The 19,547-nt window shown below is 43.3% G+C and overlaps 1 protein-coding gene across 1 annotated transcript in view; it reads left to right on the plus strand.

The window, feature by feature from the left end:
* Nucleotides 1-19,547, plus strand: part of VWA8 (von Willebrand factor A domain containing 8) — a 483,817-nt gene that overhangs the window by 243,789 nt on the left and 220,481 nt on the right. Inside the window, exons 24-25 of the mRNA XM_030200545.1 lie at nucleotides 1,553-1,672; nucleotides 7,738-7,943. Of these exons, the coding sequence (XP_030056405.1) occupies nucleotides 1,553-1,672; nucleotides 7,738-7,943 (326 nt within the window). The remainder of the gene's footprint in view (nucleotides 1-1,552; nucleotides 1,673-7,737; nucleotides 7,944-19,547) is intronic.

Here is a 19,547-nt window from a genome sequence, read left to right on the forward strand (position 1 = left end):
GCGAACACAAGCTCTGTTTAATTTATTATGGGCCTTGTTAAGGCAGTTGTCATAAAATGAGCTAATTTAAGTTTATGTTCAAAGGAAATGAAAACATATGCAGTCAAGACTTTTTGGTTGTTTAATCTTACTTAACTTTTACTACTAGTGCTACTTATCAGTTCTATAGTGCTACTAGACTTACATTGTGCTGTACACATTATAAGCAGGTACATTCTGTCCCTAGTGGGCTCACAATCTTAAGGTGTTTGGTTTTTGTACCTGGGGCAGTAGAGGGTTAAGTGCCTTGCCGAGGGTCACAAGGAGCTGCAGTGGTAATCGGACCCAGTTCCCCAGAATGTCAGCTCACTGCACTAACCATTAGGATACTCCTTCACTTTTGGCATATTTCTATAATTGTTCTTTCATGCTGAAAGGATATTGTATAGACTGGTGAAACACATTCCTGTTTTAGTACATTTTGGATTGTATTTTTAGGCAGCAAAATTTGGAAAATGTACAAGAGTGGGAAGACTTCGCAATAAAACAGTATGTCACTCAATACAAGGAAAGGCTGAGCAGGACCAACTGGTATAACTAGAGTTCTGCTTTAAAAGGGTTTCAGACCTATCTCAATTTAAACTTGTTTAACTGTTAAATCTTCTCAGTTATAACCTTTCTGTTCAACCCAGAAATGTCTGTCTGTTTTTGGTTATATGCCCTATGTGTCTGACTGTACTTAGATTATAAACTCCAAGTAAGTAAGGCTTTGTCTAGTATGTGTGGCTGTATAGTGCTGTATGAAATGAGCAATAATAGTAGATTAGTAGATTCAATAATATGCAAAACTTTAATTGTCCTTAATAATATCTACCAAACAACCTCTCGCCTCAATGCGGAGAAAATTTAAGTGCTATACAACAGTTAAAAACCATTGCCTTCATTGACTTTGAAGACTGGGTAGCTAAATCTTCGATCCAGCAGAATTGTACAATTGACAACAGTCAAGTAAACAGCCAAGTTATTTTGCTGTGCGCCTAAAGTTAAGTACTTTCTTTCATTTTGCACTATTATAATTGTTTGGTAGATATTGTTAAGGACAATTAAAGTATTGCATATTATTGAATCTACTAAGCAGGATTTTCTTTGGGAGGTTTTTCATGACCAATGATTACTTGTTGATCGATCACATTAAAAAGTGGCAGCACTCTATGAGAGCCTAAATATTGTCGATCTTGGTCTTTATGAGGTCTTTTCCTTCCTATTTTTGAAAATTATTAATTGTTCCTGTATTTCCATATTTATATCATTGTTCATTTCAGATAGCTATTTTTGAAAATTATTAATTGTTCCTGTATTTCCATATTTATATCATTGTTCATTTCAGATAGCTATTTTTTTTACATGGTATTATTGATCCTTGTTTTTTTTTTTTGTATAGTGCTGTATTCAACTGGTATGCACTATACAGATCATATGGTTTGCATTGGTATATCTATAATAAGCATAGCAGAGTCTTTTTTTTTTGTTTTGTTATTTATAAACATATGTAATAAACTTTTTTTGTTTTCAGACCCTGACTCTGTTAAAGGTAGAAAAAATGTGATTGCAATTCATTCTGATTTCCGGATGATGGTTTTGGCTAACAGACCTGGATTTCCTTTCCTGGGTAATGATTTCTTTGGGGCATTAGGTAAGTAATTTGCATTTTTTTTTTTTTTTTTTTACACATTTGTACCCCACACTTTCCCACTCATGGCAGGCTCTATGCGGCGGGCAATGGAGGGTTAAGTGACTTGCCCAGAGTCACAAGGAGCTGCTTGTGCTGGGAATCGAACTCAGTTCCCCAGGACCAAAGTCCACCACCCTAACCACTAGGCCACTCCTCCATTTTACAATGTAAACATAGATTTCTCTCACCAGTTGCTCCTTTTCTTCATACAAGTGTGGATTCACAGTATTTCACTGATTTTCATATATTTCAGTTTAACTTATTTTTTTTTTTTTACAGATTGACTATTTAGGAAATTTGTTCTTGTAAGATGATTTCTGTTTGTTTTACCTACTTTGATATTATTTTGTAATTCCCAGTTATTTGTTTCTAGTTAATTTAGTTGTAATCTGCTCCAAACCATAAATCTTGGTGTGAGTGGAATATAAATCCCTGGTAATGTGTAATATAAAATATACGTGTACTATGCAAGATTTTAAAAGTATGAATTTCAAACAGTAGCATTGTAGATAATTGGGCAATACTGCTTTTTAGGCTCCAAACAGCAATGATTTTGGAGTTCAAGATATTTCACCATGTTATAAGTGAGTCCATGTTATAGTGAGTCTACAGTTCAATATGTAATAGCAAAGGAAAAAACCCCAGACTGCATTATAAGTGATCTCACATTATACTGAGCTGCATTATTTGGGGTCTGCAATGTATTATCATTTTTAGAATATCTTAAGAGGGAAACTGATTTTATAAAAATCAGCATGTCTCTGTGTACATCTTTCTGTCCTCTCCCCTTGTGTCACCCTTAATATCAGTTTAATTCCAATTTGTTCTACAGGTGATAGAGCAACAATTAGTCACACTCACACATACATCAAAAGGAAGGAATGTTGATAGTGACTTTTAATAGTGACCAATAATGTTACTAACTCTGATTAGACAAGGTGATTCTAATTCTAGAGCAGTGCTTGGGGTTCTAAAACAAAGAAATTGGATCATGCTTCTTGCAATTTGGACTAATGGTCAAATGCAGTGGATAAAGCCATTTTTGTTAGTATACCTCTGAAATAACCGAATGGATACAGATTCTGATTGAGCTGAAAATTCTTTTTGGTATCCACTATTGTCTACGGAGCCAGGAAACAACACATATGTTTGCTTTTTAGGGCCTAGACCCATGACTCTTTGGAGTACAAGCTACAGGCTCACAATTGAAGACACAAGCATGATACAGTCAAGGCACAAACCAGTGAATAGTTATCCTCTGGACTGCAAAAAACATAACAAGTCCCTAGAGGAGTCCATTGGATCAGCATTTGGTTCCTAATGAAGAATTTGGCTCCTATGGGTCCCATGGGCTCCTTGATTGCGGGAGGGGTGTCTTGTGTTTTCCTGCCTAGTGAATATTCACTTTACTTTACTTTCCAGGGGCTTATATTCCGCTCACACATCGGGAGGTTTGGAGCACATTACAGAGTGAGGAGATCAACAATATTACACTGGGATGTCAGTTACATAGCAGATTATAGTGCAGATAGGACAATAACATTACACTGAGATGACAGTTAAATAGTACGGTAAAAGGAACATCATTATTTAGTGGGAAATGCATTATCATTAGTCTGATGCAAATGTACAAGCAATAGGTTTTTAAGATAACATGTATAATTGGTCGTGTCTAATGCACTATTGTAGAGAAAGGAACTTCAGTTTAGCATTAGACATATTTAAAGTGTCACATTGGAAAGAGTTTTATGAAGATTTTGTCAGTACATATTTCTTGAATAATACAGATTTTAAGGCTTTATGGAATTGGGTGTAGCAGTTGATGTTGAGCACAGGTGTTGGTAGGAAGTTCCAGAGTTTGGCGGCTTGGTAAAAGAATAGGCTTGAGAAAGGTCTCTTGCAGTGGAATTCTTTGAAGGATGGGAAGGATAATTTAAGAGAGTTTCTTGTCCTATAGCCTGAGTGCAGAGTTGAGATTAAAGAAAACATGTATGAGGGGGCATAACCCTGAATGATTTTGATGACGAAACAACAGTTTGAAGACAATTTTGGCCTCTACAGGTAGCCAGTGCAGCTGAACATATAGGTGAGACCCTGTCAAATTTTTTCAGTCTATAGATGAGTCTTTTGGCTGTGTTTTGTGTTGTCTGTAGTTTGCATATCAGGTTTTTAGTGCAGTTTAAGTAGATTATATTGCTATGGTCTAGTTTGGTTAGAATCAGAGCCTGTGTTATGAGTCTGAAGTGTTCTTGAGTAAAGTATTTCCTTATTCGTCTGAGGTTGTGCATTTGGAAGAAGCAAGTTCTGATTGTCCTATTTACCTGTATTTCCGAGGATAAGATTTGGTCTATTGTAATGCCCAGGATTTTGAGGGATGGTTCTAGTTTGTAGGGTAGATCATTCACTATGAAGGAACTGTTTTGTTCTATAGTTGTGTTGTGGCTTGCCAGAAAAACTTTATTTTTTTCACAGTTTAGTTGGTTTTTGGTCATCCATACAGTAATTAGAGTGGTACAGTCCTCTATGCATTGTTTTATTGCTTGAATGTTGTCATTGGTTGGAATTAGTACGGTGATATCGTCCGCGTATATCAATACTCGGAAACCCGCTGCTTCGAGGGCGTATCCCAAGGAGGCCATGAGAATGTTGGAGGCACCTAGTGGTCGATGCAGTAAACTGTAGAGAAGAGGACCAAGGCCCATAATCCACTCTGTTACACTTGTGGAATGTGCAAACCCCCCAACCCCCCCCCCCCCCAAAAAAAAACACCCTACTGTACCTACATATAGGTGGCACTTGTAGACATAAGAGCTATTGTGGTAGTGTATAGTTGGGTAAAGTAAGATTTTGGAGGGCTCCTCATACAATATAAGGGGGTAAGGGTGAGATGCGTACCTGGGAGCTTTTAGGTGAAGTCCACTGCAGTGCCCCCTGCTCTCTTGGGATGTCTGTGTGGCCAGTCTAATAAGGATTCTAGCTCCTCCTACATCCCAATGGCTTGATTTTGTGCTTGTTTCACTTTGACATTTTTTTCTCGAAAATTGACCAGAAAGAGCAGAAAAAGATAAGACATTTTGCTGTTTCGAAAATGGCTATATTCCCCACTTGAATTTTGGATGTTTTTAGCAAAACGACCAAAGTTGGACTTAGACGTCATGTCGAAAATGCCAGTCCATGTGACTTTGTATGTCTTATGTGCTTTGAAAATGAGAACCTTAGTATCCTTTGCCCCTCTTTTGGTGCTATGGGATCTCATGCTCTTGTAGTACTCTTGCCTCTTTTACAGATGCCCAGTGGTGTAGGAAGGGGGGGGGCGGTGGGGCGGTCCGCCCCGGGTGCACGCCGCTAGGGGATGTCGGCACCTCGCTGGTTCCTTGCTCTCTCTGCCCCGGAACAGGTTACTTCCCCCCAGCGGCGTGCACTTGGCGGATTGGCTCTCCCGCCCGCCCCTCACCACCTTCCAGGTATGTTCTCAGGGGGGGGAGGGTGCGCCGCGGCGACCCGCCCTAGGTGTCAGCTGCCCTCGCGACACCACTGCAGATGCCTACCACCAAATATTTGGATTTAATCAATATCTTTCCAATAGAAGAAGAAAAAGGTTGAATACTTACTGTTTTGCTTCAGGAATTTTGCAGGAAAGATATCTTATTTATGTTTTACCAAGATCTGTGATTAGGTTAACTGTCCTAAGTATATTTATTTTATCTACTATATTTATTATATCTTGCTTTTATTATTATATATTTGTTTTTAACTGTTCATTTTTATATTATTTTAGTATTTTTTGTGTGTTTTGCAATACTGCTTAGAACTATCAGTAATGAAGGGTATGTAAATGGTTTTAATTAAAAAAACATTTTAAAAATTATTCTAAGGGCCCTGTTTACTAAGGCACGTTAGCATTTTTAACCCGCCTACAATTAACGCGCACGCTAACCGTGTAGGCACCTATAGGGATATTGTAGGCATGTACACAGTTAACGCGTGTACATGGTTAATGTGCGTTAAAAACACTAACGCGGCTTAGTAAACAGGGCCCTACGTTTCTACCTGAGGCAATAGCATTTCAGTGGGATTTGAACATTGGCTTCTAACCACCAAGCTACTCTTCCATTCCAATTTTATTGAAAATGGATGGAAACCCCCCAGTGTTATAGTACAAATTGCTTGCTCCATTGACTTTAATAGAAAGGAATGAAAGAAATCATATGGTATCCAAAAATGAACCAAATGACTGAGTGATCAAAAAAAGAAACAAGCTGAAACTTTTTACCATGTACATTCCTAGTAGATGCTTAGAACAAGCCCCAATGATGAACAAATGCCTCCATACCAATTTATACTTGCTCCAAAAAATATGTAAATTTGTGCATTTACATGAATATGTTAGAAAATGTACATGTACTTCACAAGTCCACCTCCACTTCATCCATGCTATCAGGCAAGACTAACTTTTTGGTGGATTCTGGGCAAACAAGTATGTTAGGCCCCCTATAGTAACATAAATACATTTTAAAATTTCAATAAATGGGACCCTACATGATTCTAACTGCAGAGGAAAATTGGCAGAGGAGGAGGCAAGAAGCACCAATCACCAACTCCAGCTGGTTGGAATACAATGCACAGGGAGAACAGACAAACGTTTTTTTGGGCAGCATACCCCCAGTCAGCTTTCTTCCGGAAACTGACTTATCAGGGCAAAAGTCTACTTTGGTTGCTGTTGAATTACTGTTTCTGAGAGTGCCATTCCTAAATGTTTTGATCCTAGGCATGTACCTGTTTTGCCTATACTTTAATTCTGACCTGCATCCTATGTCTCCAGGAATGCACATGTATAGATTATGTCAAAGTAAGTGCACACATTCCGTGCATGTACTTTCTATGCACGTATTGGAGCACACAATTTTATAATAGCTTTTTCTGTATGTAAATTAGGATTTATCCACAGAAAAAGCTGCATAAAATTACCTCCTTAGATTATTGTTGCTCAAATAGAGGATAAGTTTATAGCAAGGTACCTAGGTTGCCAAGACAAATAGTCACATGTGTTTTGCCTATTCTATAAAGGCTACATATGAGACTGGGTGCCTTTATACAGTTATTCTAAGGAAAGACGGTTCACATGTTTACACCTGCTTCAAGGCAAGTATAATTATATGCATGTATATTCCAGTAAGAATTGGCATGTTTATAAACTACATGCATAAGTGTCAATCTTGCCCCTATGCTCCCAGTTTTCTGTCTCTTCTTCTTCCACCCCTGGTAATGTGTAGATTCTGTATGTGGCGCCAAAAAAATCAGCGCTGAAAAAAGCACTTAGATGCAGATTATAGAATAGCTCTTACACCCAGGAATCACGCCTAACTTTAGGCATGGCCATTTGCACCAACTGAAACGTGGTGTAAATGTACGCACCTACATTAGGCACATATTCCCATTATTCTGTAACAACGTGCATTCATTTTAGAAATATCTAGATTGTAAGCTCTTTGAGCAGGGACTGTCTATGTGTGGTGTGCAGCGCTGCGTATGCCTTGTGGCACTATAGAAATAAGTAGATAGATAAGTAGATAGAAATACCCCCGTTAGGCCTATGCCCCTCCCATTTCTGCACCCCCTTTTTCAGATTCTACATACAGTTTAGGCATGGATACCACGCCAAAATGTACACACATAAATGCCAATTAAATCTAATTAGTGCCAATAATTGCTTGTTAAAAAGCTAATTATTGGCACTAATGGGCTTGTTCAATTAAATTGTGCATGCAAATCAGGCATGCACTCAAATTTGCCCACACAGGCTTTGGAGACTTTTATAAAATTAGGGGGAAATTGCATAAAAGTAGCTGCTATGATTTCTCTGCACCCCCTGTAATACGCATATAGCTCAGGCAATTTTATAACAGATTACTTAAGTGTCTTAAAACATTCTTTTACATAATCAAGTCCTTATAAAATTATTCCCATGAAGGATTTTAGTTCATTGTTGCTGAGCCCACATTTATGATATGCATTTGTGTTTACAGGTGATATTTTTAGCTGCCATGCAGTGGATAACCCTGTGCCACAGTCTGAACTTGCAATGCTTAGACGGTATGGTCCTGATGTCCCAGAGGCAGTCTTACAGAAGTTAGTTGCTGCTTTTGGAGAGCTGAGGCACATGGCAGACCAGGGAATTATTACTTATCCCTATTCTACCAGAGAGGTTGTAAATATAGTAAAACACTTACAGGTATGTATAATTTAACCTGAAGAACAAATAGCTGAGTATGTTGCAACTCATGTATGACATAAAAATTAACAAATTATAAGATTTCATTTCTACTGGGTTTCTTTATTTGTTATAAAATGTATGAAACTGGCTTCTGCTGTAACCATAATTTCATACTTGCACACAAATTTCACTTTGTAATCAGATGTATTATTATTATTAGCATTTGTATAGCGCTACCATATGCACGTAGCGCTGAACACCTGATACAAAGAGATAGTTCTTGCTCAAAAGAGCTTACAATCTAAATAATACAGACAGACAAGACAGTTACGGGTGAGGGAATTAGTGGGAGCTAAAAAGCAGCAGTGAAAAGGTGGGTTTTCAGCATAGATTTGAAAACAGGTAGAGATGGAGCTAGACGTATAGGTCCAGGAAGTCTATTCCAGGTATAAGGTGCTTATCAAACTAGGTTTTAGTTGTATGCATTGTGAAAAGAAATTTTTAACTGGGCACCTAGTTTAAGGTGGTAAAAATGTGCTTGCTTCAAGAACACCAAAGGAAAAATATAGAATTAAGTAAATAGCCATAGTCAAGCATACACTTAAACTTGGGACACTAAAGGGTAAATTCTATAAATGGCGTTCAAATTTTATCACCATGAAAAATCAGAGGGTGCTCCAGGCCCAACTTTGGGCATGAGGATGTATACCTGTTGAAACTTGATGTAAATCCTGGCTTGCAAGCTGGGCGCATAACCGTGGTATTCTATAACAATGCCTGTGTCTCTCCTATGGCCATGCTCCCTTTTGAGTTTCACATAAGGCAGTATGGGTGCACAGTGTTATAGAATACTGCACAGGCAAATGTGTGTGTAACTGCAAATTTTGCCAATTAACCCCAGTAATTGGTTGTTAATAATTGACTAATTAGTATATGCATGCATCTGGGGTCTGTGCCCAACTGTGTGTAACCTGTATACACGGGGTCTGAAAAAACTGGACCCCTTATGTAATTCAGAATACTTTGCAATTATTTAAACATTTAGTATGACCTTTGAAAATACATTAGTATAATGATTTTTTTATTGGTTAATTCATAATTTGTGTTCAAAGTATCCTCCTTCAACCTTGATACATTCACGAAGTCTTTGACACCACTGAGGTTCATTAATTAAGAGCTCATCTGTTTGTGAGCTTGATGCGCTGGAGCTCCATCCTGTTGAAAAATAAAGTACCCAGAAATGTCTTGAATTTCAAGCAGAAATTTTGACTGCAATAGGATGTTTTGAATTTTTTGGGAAAATGTTGGGGTACTGTTTTTTCTAAACATCATGTAGAATCAAGAGGTAAATATTTAAGAGATATTTACTCAGTAACAATTTCAGGAATTGACTCCAATCCAGAACATACCCTTTTGACAGCTAAGAATGCTGACAATTGAGATGGTATAAAGAAAACATATATCTGAGATTGATACTTTACTAACATTTACATAAGAAGTGACGAAAAAACAAATCCCCCAGGGTGCAGTAGCAAGATTTGCTCCTGCTGCTGCTTAGTTTCCTTAAATACATCAGGGTAGACCTCCTCTTATTACAGAATAATTTTGATGATTACAAAAATCAGTTTTAGAACCCAGTCTCTATCATGTATTACTGCAAAGATCTCTAGTAGAGTACAGTAGGAAACAATATATTGAAGCTTCTACAACATACAAAGAATTATCAATATCAAAAAGCCTGGTCATTTTCCAAATCAGACTAAATTGAAGGATTACCATTCCTACTAGGCAAATAATAAACTCTTGTACAATATGGAAGTTTCTCCTTTGGTATACTCAACACCTCCAACACATGCTCCAAACAGCAGGTCCATTGGACTGAGAGTGAGGAACATTCAAAACCAAATGTTACCACTTATAATGTTCTCAAAATTTTCCATTTTACCACAAATATTCCCAAAGTCTTTAATCATCACAACATGGATCTGTTTAAACACGATTTGAAAGTGCTAAAACCCTCCGAGAAAAACTGCTTTGGCGCCCAATCAAAGAATGCATTATCTTTAAAATCTGCACCCTGGTCCACAAAATTATCTACGCGAAGCCCCAGGATACATGACAGACCTTATAGATCTATCAACCAGAAACAGAACTGGATCATTACAAACATACCTAAACCTCCACTACCCAAATTGCAAATGTGTCAAATACAAAACAACCTATGCATCTAGCTTCTCCTATATAAGCACACAACTATGGAATGCCAAAAGCTGTGAAAACAATCTATGACAAACTAAACTTCAGGAAATCACTAAAATCCGACCTGTTCAAAAAGGCTTACCCTACCGACCCAACATAAATCCCTACATCCGGCAACACAGCTAAACCAATGATAGGACTGGACAATTTACAACCTCCCCTCTTTTCAACCCCATTGTGTCTGAATCGCACCTACCTATTCGACCTCAACATAACCTTTTATTTCTTTCTCTACCGGACTTGTCGAACGCCTTTACGGCATTATGTAAGCCACATTGAGCCTGCAAATTGGTGGGAAAATGTGGGATATAAATGTAACAAATAAATAAAATATTACTGCTTCACTTTGTCTAAGCGAGTAGTCAATTGTGTCACATTTGCAGACCCATTTCCAGTTTTCTTTGTAAATCATTAACTTTACTGGCCATTCCATTTAATTAAGGTACTACAACTTTAGCTAGGTCAGTAATTGCCTGCTATATTGATTCAAAGGTGATCTGTATAAAAAACTTGTATAAAGTTAGTCCAGTGGCATAGCCAGAAGACAATTTTTGGGTGGATCAATAGGTTGGAGGAGGGAGAGGAGAGAGGGGTGCACCACTTATGGGCGGGCCTGAGCCCACCTGTGGTTCTGCCCCTGAGTTAGTCTAACCTGAAAGTGTGTGAGGAACTTCAGCATTGTTAGCTGCCACTGAGCATACCTGTGGATGGTCTTCCTCTTACTACTTCATCACCTCTGTTGCTATCCAAGAAGTTGTTAACACCACCAGATGCCTCTCCTACACCCTCATGATCAAAAGCAAACGCTGGCGCTAGAGGCTGTTAGCGCCATACTAGCACCGGCGTTTGCTACCGCCCCATGATTAGAGCCCTCGAGCGCGTGAAACAAAGCAACTTGAGGGCTCTTTGTGCAAGTAGCATGCTAATGCATGCTAAACAGGGCTCAGCGCATTCATCACCAATGATCAGCGACCAGCATGCAAAAATTTGGGTCGCTAGCCACGGCAAACCCTGGGCACTCTTCTCTTTCGAAAATAAGCCTGATATACTCTAAACATCAAGGATTAATGTTTAGTAATGAATGTACAGTACTAAGATTATATCTATTCTGTGCATGAAGCCTCTTATAGCGAAATTTTACTTTGGGTCAAAAACAAGTATATTCCAATATTAGGCAAGGTTTGGGACAGATATGAAATTCCACTACTGCTTCTTGTGATCTTGGGCAAGTCATTTAACCCTTCATTACCTGTCTACTATCTTATCAATATTATGGAGGTCCTTTCCTATTAATTTTATCACAAATAAGGTGGTCTACCAAATCTCTAATAAATGATATAAGGGTGGCAAAACTGATAAAAACAGAAAGAATTACTTGAGATTGGAGAATACACTCTGTTTTCTTGTGTTGTAGCAATCACATTCATCTGATAACTGGGTTTTTTATGTTTGCTGATGTTTGGTAAATATTTGTTTTCATAATCACTTGAGCACTGACCTTTAAATAAAAAATGGCACATTCAAAATGAACTTCCATGTGCATGCCATTGTTGATGCAATCAAAATATGAATAGTGTGTGTCTGTGGCTGATATAGGGCTGCAAAATGTAAACAAGCCAAGGCTTTTGAAGGATAGCCTGAAATAAGGTATTACAGCAAGCAAAGATTTAACAAGTATGACAGCCAACCTGGGAGTCATGTGATGACCCAGGAGCAAGCAGACTTAGCTGTTAGCTCCTCAGGCCCCTCTAATCATAGAACATTTACTCCTTTCTCTGGAGACATTGACATGGAGTGAGTGGTACCTTGAAGTAGAGGGTGACATCTGGGTACAATGACCAGCAACTGCACATGGAGAAGAGAAGGGACTTGACACATAGAGAGCAGCTAATGGGGAACAACTGGTGCTAATATAATGTGTGAGGAAGTGACATACTGTGTTTCCCCGAAAATAAGACAGTGTCTTATATTAATTTTTGCTCCCAAAGTTGCACTAGGTCTTATTTTCAGGGGATGTCTTATTTTCGGCGAAACACGGTACAAGCCATACCCAAATGCACCACACTAGAGAACCAAACGATTACACATACAAAAAAAAAATCCCAACGATGGCCCCCTGATAGAGGAAGAACGAGGAAAAGAATGCGTTGCTTTGTGTTATAGACGTCCGGCTCTCACAAGGACACAAAAAAACAAACAACCTCCCCTAATAAACCACAACACAGTACCTTATCGCCATCACTATCTCCACACTAATGGGAACTGGACTGGGTGGCTAGTTGCCAAATAGTGAGCTTCTGGGGGGGGGAGAGAGTGAGCACCCATCGGGGCCAAACAAAAACTTTGCTAGGCCTTACTTTCGGGGGAGGCCTTATATTTAGCAATTCAGCAAAACCTCTACTAGGTCTTATTTTCGGGGAAACAGGGTAGCAACTCGCCCACTGTGTAACTGCACTGGAAGATAAGATGTTGCAGCTGAAGTTCACAGTAATGTTAATAAATACTACTACTACTACTATTTAGCATTTCTATAGCGCTACAAGGCGTACGCAGCGCTGCACAAACATAGAAGAAAGAGAGTCCCTGCTCAAAGAGCTTACAATCTAATAGACAAAAAATAAAGTAATCAAATCAATTAATGTGTACAGGAAGGAGGATAATGAAAATTTGAGAACAAATAATACCAAAAGCTATGAATAATCATAAAACAAAAGGAATAAGAAGGGACCAAACCAGCATCAACTGCAGTGCACTGCTAAATAGGCCTGATCATAAAGTCAAGTCTTTATTCCATTTCATCAAGCAGATCAATCCATAGACTGGTGGGTTGTGTCCATCTACCAGCAGGTGGAGATAGAGAGCAATCTTTTGCCTCCCTATATGTGGTCATGTGCTGCCGGAAACTCCTCAGTATGTTCTCTATCTCAGCAGATGGTGGTCACACACAGCAGCAGCTCTGGCTAGGTCTCCAAGCCTATTCATTTAGGTTTTGTTGAGTACCTGGGGTTGAGGGCTGTTCCTGAGCAAGTGCAAACCTGGTGGTGCCAGGTCCCTCCTTTTCTCCACCCTCCCGCTGGCTCCGTTGAGAAAAAACAAACAAAAAAAACGTCTTTTTTACACATCCAAAAAGGGCGTCTATTGCAGCTGCTCACTGGGACACCAATTCGTTGCAGCTCGGAGCGAGAAGCAGCTAATTTTGCCTTTTATAGTGGGCAGGGGGTTCCCCGAACGGTCTCCTCGTGGCTTATGGCGTCGGAGGGCAAGGGCGCGAAAAGACGCTCCCCGGACCGTGTGCGTGTGTCTAGCGGGGAAGCGTGGAGTTCAAAGGCAGAGACGCCTCTTTTTAGGCCCCTTTTCGGAGTCGGGAGAGTTCCCCGGTTTTTCCTCAGGTGCGGCGGGTCTTCCCACCTTAGGCACCCATCCCCCGCTGGCCGCCCTCCCGGTTTTGGCCGGCCACGCTGTTCAGATGGCTTCTTCTTGGGCCACCCTCGAGGTGGGAGATGTTAATCCTATGGTCGCCCTTGACTTGGGCGACGGTAAGAAGGCGGCAAAATTAAAGCGCCATTCTTCCCGCGCGGCTCCTTCGCGGAGTGTCGCGCTGGATGCCATTTTGGATGCGCAGCATGCCTCTCCCCCGCTCTTGGGAGCGCAGGTTGAGAGTGCCTCTAGGGCCGTGGCCCAGGCTACAGAAGTGCACAGACTGGGGGGTTTCTCCCCTGAGTTCATTTTGCTGCTGCATCAGGCTTTTCTTATGCAAAACGCTGCCCCTGCTCTCCTGTCTGATAAGGGTGATGAGACCTCCATGATCAAGCGCCCTCGGGTGGATCTCCAGGCCCTAGGGGACTCTGTCTCCTCTGATGTGGATGAGGGCAGCGTATCTGAGTTCTCCCAAAGGTCCTTAGGGGATTCTTTGGAGGAGACTGATCCTCGCTCGGATGGAGCGGATGACCCTTCTGCAGCGCGGCTTTTTCGCTCAGAGGATTTGCCCAACCTGTTAGTGCAGGCCATGAGCATTTTGAAAATTTCCTCTCCGGAGGAAGGCCCTCTCTCAGCCTCAGCTGGCTCAGCCATTATGCTGGGAACTAAGCACCAGCCTAGAACCTTCCACGTTCATGAAGCAATGCAGACTTTAATTTCGGCACAATGGGATTCTCCTGAAGCGAGCCTTAAAGTAGCCAGGGCTATGTCCCATCTATATCCTCTGCCAGAGGGGGAACGGGAAGCCTTTCTTTGGCCTACAGTGGATTCTTTATCACTGCGGTGACTAAGAAAACGGCTCTGCCGGTGGAAGGTGGCACTGCCCTAAAGGACGCTCAGGACAGGAGCTTGGAGGCGGCCTTAAAGTTGGCCTTTGAGGCGGCCGCCCTGAGTTTGCAAGCCTCGGTTTGCAGCTCCTATGTGTCCAGGGCGTGCCTGACTGTTTTGCAGCGGGCTTCCCCCTCGGATTCTTCCTTGAGGGTGGACTGCCCGGCCCTGGAGTCGGGCTTGGCCTACTTGGCAGACTTGCTGTATGATGTCTTGAGAGCCTCGGCTAAAGGTATGGCTCAGACAGTCTCTGCCCGGCGGTGGCTCTGGCTTAAGCACTGGTCGGCTGACCATGCCTCAAAATTTCGCCTAGCCAAGTTGCCTTTTAAAGGCAAGCTGCTCTTTGGGGACGAACTGGACAAGATTGTGATGGAGCTCGGCACAACTAAGGGCAAGAGGTTGCCAGAGGTCAGGGCACGGGCCGGCAGTGCTCGCCCTGGTTTCTCCAAGGGCCGATTTCAGGAAGCCCATCGGTATCACCCAGGCAAGTTGACCTCCTCTTCCTTCAAGTGGAACTTCTCCCCCAAGCAGCATTCCTTTCGCAGGGACCGCCGTCCCGGAGGTTCGTCCTCCGGCCCTCCCCAGGGTCTCGTACCCAATGACGGGGCACTGGTCCATGGCCCAGAGCAGATAGGAAGACGGCTATCCTCGTTTCTGGGAGAGTGGACCAGGGTAACTTCAGACGCTTGGGTTCTGGAAGTCATCAGAGACGGCTACAAGTTGGAGTTCTACCGGCCCTTGAGAGACTGGTTTGTGAACTCTCCCTGCAAGTCTACAGTCAAAGCAGTGGCAGTGCAGCAGACTTTGGACAGCCTGATCCGCCTGGGTGCGGTGGTCCCAGTGCCAGTAGATCAACTTAGCAAGGGACGTTACTCCATTTACTTTGTGGTGCCAAAGAAGGGAGGTTCTGTTCAGCCTATTCTCGACCTCAAGGGAGTCAATCGGGCCTTGAAAATACGGCACTTCCGGATGGAGACTCTCCGCTCCATAATAGCTGCGGTGAAAAAAGGAGAATTCCTGGCATCCTTGGACATCAAGGAAACTTACTTACATATTCCCATCTGGCCGCCTCATCAGCGCTTCCTGCGCTTTGCAGTCCTGGGCCACCACTTCCAGTTCAGAGCCCTCCCGTTCGGGTTGGCTACTGCTCCGCGGACCTTCTCCAAAGTAATGGTGGTCATCGCGGCTTACCTCCGCAAGGAAGGAGTGCAGGTCCATCCCTATGTAGACGACTGGCTGATCCGAGCCCCCTCTTATGCAGAGTGTGGGAGAGCTATGGACAGGGTTATTGCTCTTCGGAGCTCCCTGGGGTGGATCGTCAACTGGGAGAAAAGTCAGCTGAGCCCGACTCAGTCCCTGGAGTATCTGGGAGTTCGATTTGACACCCAAGTGGGCAGAGTGTTCTTGCCAGACAACCGGAGTGTCAAGCTTCGGACCCAGGTGGACCAGTTCCTAGCATCCTCTACACTTCGGGCTTGGGACTATGTGCAGCTTTTGGGCTCCATGACGGCCACGATGGAGGTAGTGCCCTGGGCCAGGGCCCATATGAGACCACTATAGCACTCTCTTCTGCGGCGGTGGACACTAGTTTCTGAGGATTACGCTGTTCGCCTTCCCTTGGATCCAGTTGTGCGCAAGGCGCTGAGTTGGTGGCTGAGGCCAGACAAGCTGTCCGCAGGGATGCCTCTCACGACCTCGGAGTGGGTTGTCGTCACGACGGACGCCTGTTTGACGGGCTGGGGAGCCCACTGCCTGGGAAGGACAGCGCAGGGGCTCTGGTCTCCTGCGGAGGCGAAGTGGTTTATTAACCTCCTGGAACTCCAAGCCATTCGGTTGGCGCTTCTAGAGTTTCCCCCGGTCCTGGTGCTGAGGCCAGTACGGGTCCTGTCAGACAATGCTACGACTGTGGCCTATGTCAATTGCCAGGGAGGTACCAGGAGCGTCCCTCTAGCCAAGGAGGCCATGAAGCTATGCCTGTGGGCGGAAGCGAATCTGGAACAGCTGTCGGCGGCCCACATTGCGGGAGTCATGAATGTCAAGGCGGACTTTTCAGTCGCCATACTTTGGATCCCGGAGAGTGGCAGCTGTTGGCTCAGGCGTTCTTGGACATCACGAAGCGCTGGGGCCAGCCGAGCCTGGATCTGATGGCATCTTCGGCCAGTTGCCAAGTGCCGCAGTTCTTCAGCAGAGGACGGGACCCTCGATCTCTGGGCGTCGATGCTCTTCTCCAGCAGTGGCCGGCACAGGAGCTTCTCTACGTGTTCCCACCCTGGCCCATGATGGGCAGAGTGCTAGGCCGGGTGGCAAAGCATCTGGACCGGGTGATCCTTGTGGGTCCGGATTGACCCAGACGCCCCTTGTATGCGGACTTAATCAGGTTCTCCGTGGACGGCCCTCTGAGGCTGCCAGCGGAGCGGGGCCTTTTGCATCAGGGTCCCGTGGTGATGGAGGATCCCTCCCCCTTTGGTCTTACGGCCTGGCTCTTGAGTGGAAGTGGCTGAGGAAGAAGGGCTTCTCAGACAAGGTCATCGCCACTATGCTGAGAGCGAGAAAGCGCTCTACTTCTACTACTTAAGCCAGAGTTTGGCGTACCTTTGCATCGTGGTGCGAGGCAGGCTCTCTATCGCCCTTCACTGCTCCAATATCTTCAGTGTTGGCATTCCTGCAAGAGGGTCTGGAGAAAGGCCTGTTGCTCAGTTCACTGAAAGTCCAGGTGGCAGCTCTAGCTTGCTTCAGGAGCCGTATGAAGGGTGCTTCCCTGGCTTCGCAGCCAGATGTGGTGCGCTTCCTCAAAGGAGTTAATCACCTGCGCCCTCCTCTGCACTCGATAGTGCCTACGTGGAATCTCAATCTGGTGCTACGGGCCTTGCAGAAGCCACCCTTTGAGCCCTTGTTGAGGGCATCGCTGAAGGACCTGACGTTGAAAGTGGTCTTTTTGGTGGCTATCAATTCAGCCAGAAGAGTTTCCGAGCTACAGGCACTCTCGTGTCGAGAGCCGTTCCTGCGGTTCACTGAGGCAGGAGTGTCGATTCGCCCAGTGCCTTCCTTTCTGCCCAAGATTGTTTCTCACTTCCATGTGAATCAGCAGTTTTGTCTACCCTCCTTTCATAGGGAGGATTACCCAGAGGAGTACCCTGCTCTCAAACGTCTGGATGTGAGACGAGTCATCATCAGATACTTGGAAGTGACCAATGACTTCCGGAAGTCGGATCACCTGTTCGTGCTGTTCGCAGGCCCTCGTAAGGGTCTGCAGGCATCTAAGCCTACTGTGGCACGTTGGGTCAAGAAGACGATTGCGGCAGCTTATGTGGCTGCAGGGAAGCTTCCGTCTATTCAGCTGAAGGCGCACTCTACTAGAGCACAGGTAGCCTCGATGGCAGAGTCCAGATCCATCTCCTTGGAAGAGATTTGTAAAGCAGCAACTTGGGCATCGGCTCATACCTTCTCACGACATTACTGCTTGGATGTGGCTGCTCGGGCCAAGGCCCAGTTTGGAGCTTCAGTGTTGCATTCAGGGATTTCCATGTCCCACCCTGGGTGAGTACTGCTTTGGTACATCCCACCAGTCTATGGATTGATCTGCTTGATGAAATGGAAGGTAAAATTATGTATCATACCTGATAATTTTCTTTCCATTAATCTTAGCAGATCAATCCATAGCCCCGCCCAGACATCTGTATTGTTTTTGTTCTGGTTATACTTCAGGTTCAAGTTTAATCTTCAGTTCCTGCTCAGGAGGATTTCATGTTCAAGTTCTTCCAATTGGATTTTCCTTGAGTTGAAACGATTTTGTGTTAGTGAGCTGCTGCTTCCTCTCCCCTCGTTTCGGTGGTGGCTAGATTGATAACTAAATTATGCCGGCGCTCCCTCCCGCTTCATGTGGCAGTAGGGTAGCTTTGTATCCGTCCCGCTTCGGCGGTGTTTGGGTCAGCCAGCTCCTCCCGCGGTTGCGATAGCAGGATAAGCCAGATCCCCCCGCATCGGCGGGTGTGGTGTCCCTCCCCCGCTTCGCGGGGATGAGCTGGATGGATTCCCCTCCCCCGCTTCGGTGGTGGTGAGCTGGGCAGAGTGTCCCTTTGTGGGTGTAATTCTTTAAGTGCTGAGTCCTGCGGATGGAGCTTTGATATCGACATACTGAGGAGTTTCCGGCAGCACATGACCACATATAGGGAGGCAAAAGATTGCTCTCTATCTCCACCTGCTGGTAGATGGACACAACCCACCAGTCTATGGATTGATCTGCTATGATTAATGTAAAGAAAATTATCAGGTATGATACATAATTTTACCATGCCTTAAACTTTGAAACCAGTGGTTCCAAGTGTAAATATGAAGGCAAAGAAGGAGCTAAGTAAGAAAAACAAAAAAAAAAGTCTTGAAATCTCAAGTCTTAAAATAAAAGGCAATAGAATGACCATTAAATGAGCCTGTGAGGACCACAACAGGTGAACAGGATTATAAATCAAAAGAATACAGAGAATACTGGAACACCCTGGATAAGACACATGTAAGCATAAGAATTTTAAATCTTATCCTACTAAGAACGGATAGCCAATTCTGCCCCATGGTATGGGGTAACATGATCAGTCAGCTTGGACCTGTGCAATTTCATTGTGGTATTCTTCAGCAATTGAACATCCTTCTTGTGAACTAATGCTGTGCCAGATAAAAGAAAATTACAATAATCCTGTTTATAACAAGTGCATGAACCACAGTTTTTAATACTTTATTATCCAAGCATAACTGAAGGGAGCAAGTTTTCTTCAATGCACAAATGATTTTTAAACCTAACTTGAAATTTGTGGCACAAACGATAGTTCGTAATCCAATAAAACACAAAGAGAGAGAATTATTTCCTTAATAGTTACAAAATCTTCTCAAATACAGGGATGAAACAAAGAAGAGTTCTATTTTTAGTGAACCATATAGCTTTGGATTTCAGCAGATTACATTTCAATAGTCACATTAAGCCACATACAGATGGCTGACTGTCCCGCGGTGACTTTTTCCTGGAATGACAGATCCCAAGCATTGCTAATTATCACAGTTTGAAGCTCA

The sequence above is a fragment of the Microcaecilia unicolor genome, chromosome 4 (genome assembly GCF_901765095.1).
Source record: "Microcaecilia unicolor chromosome 4, aMicUni1.1, whole genome shotgun sequence".
NCBI classification, from domain to species: Eukaryota; Metazoa; Chordata; class Amphibia; order Gymnophiona; family Siphonopidae; genus Microcaecilia; species Microcaecilia unicolor.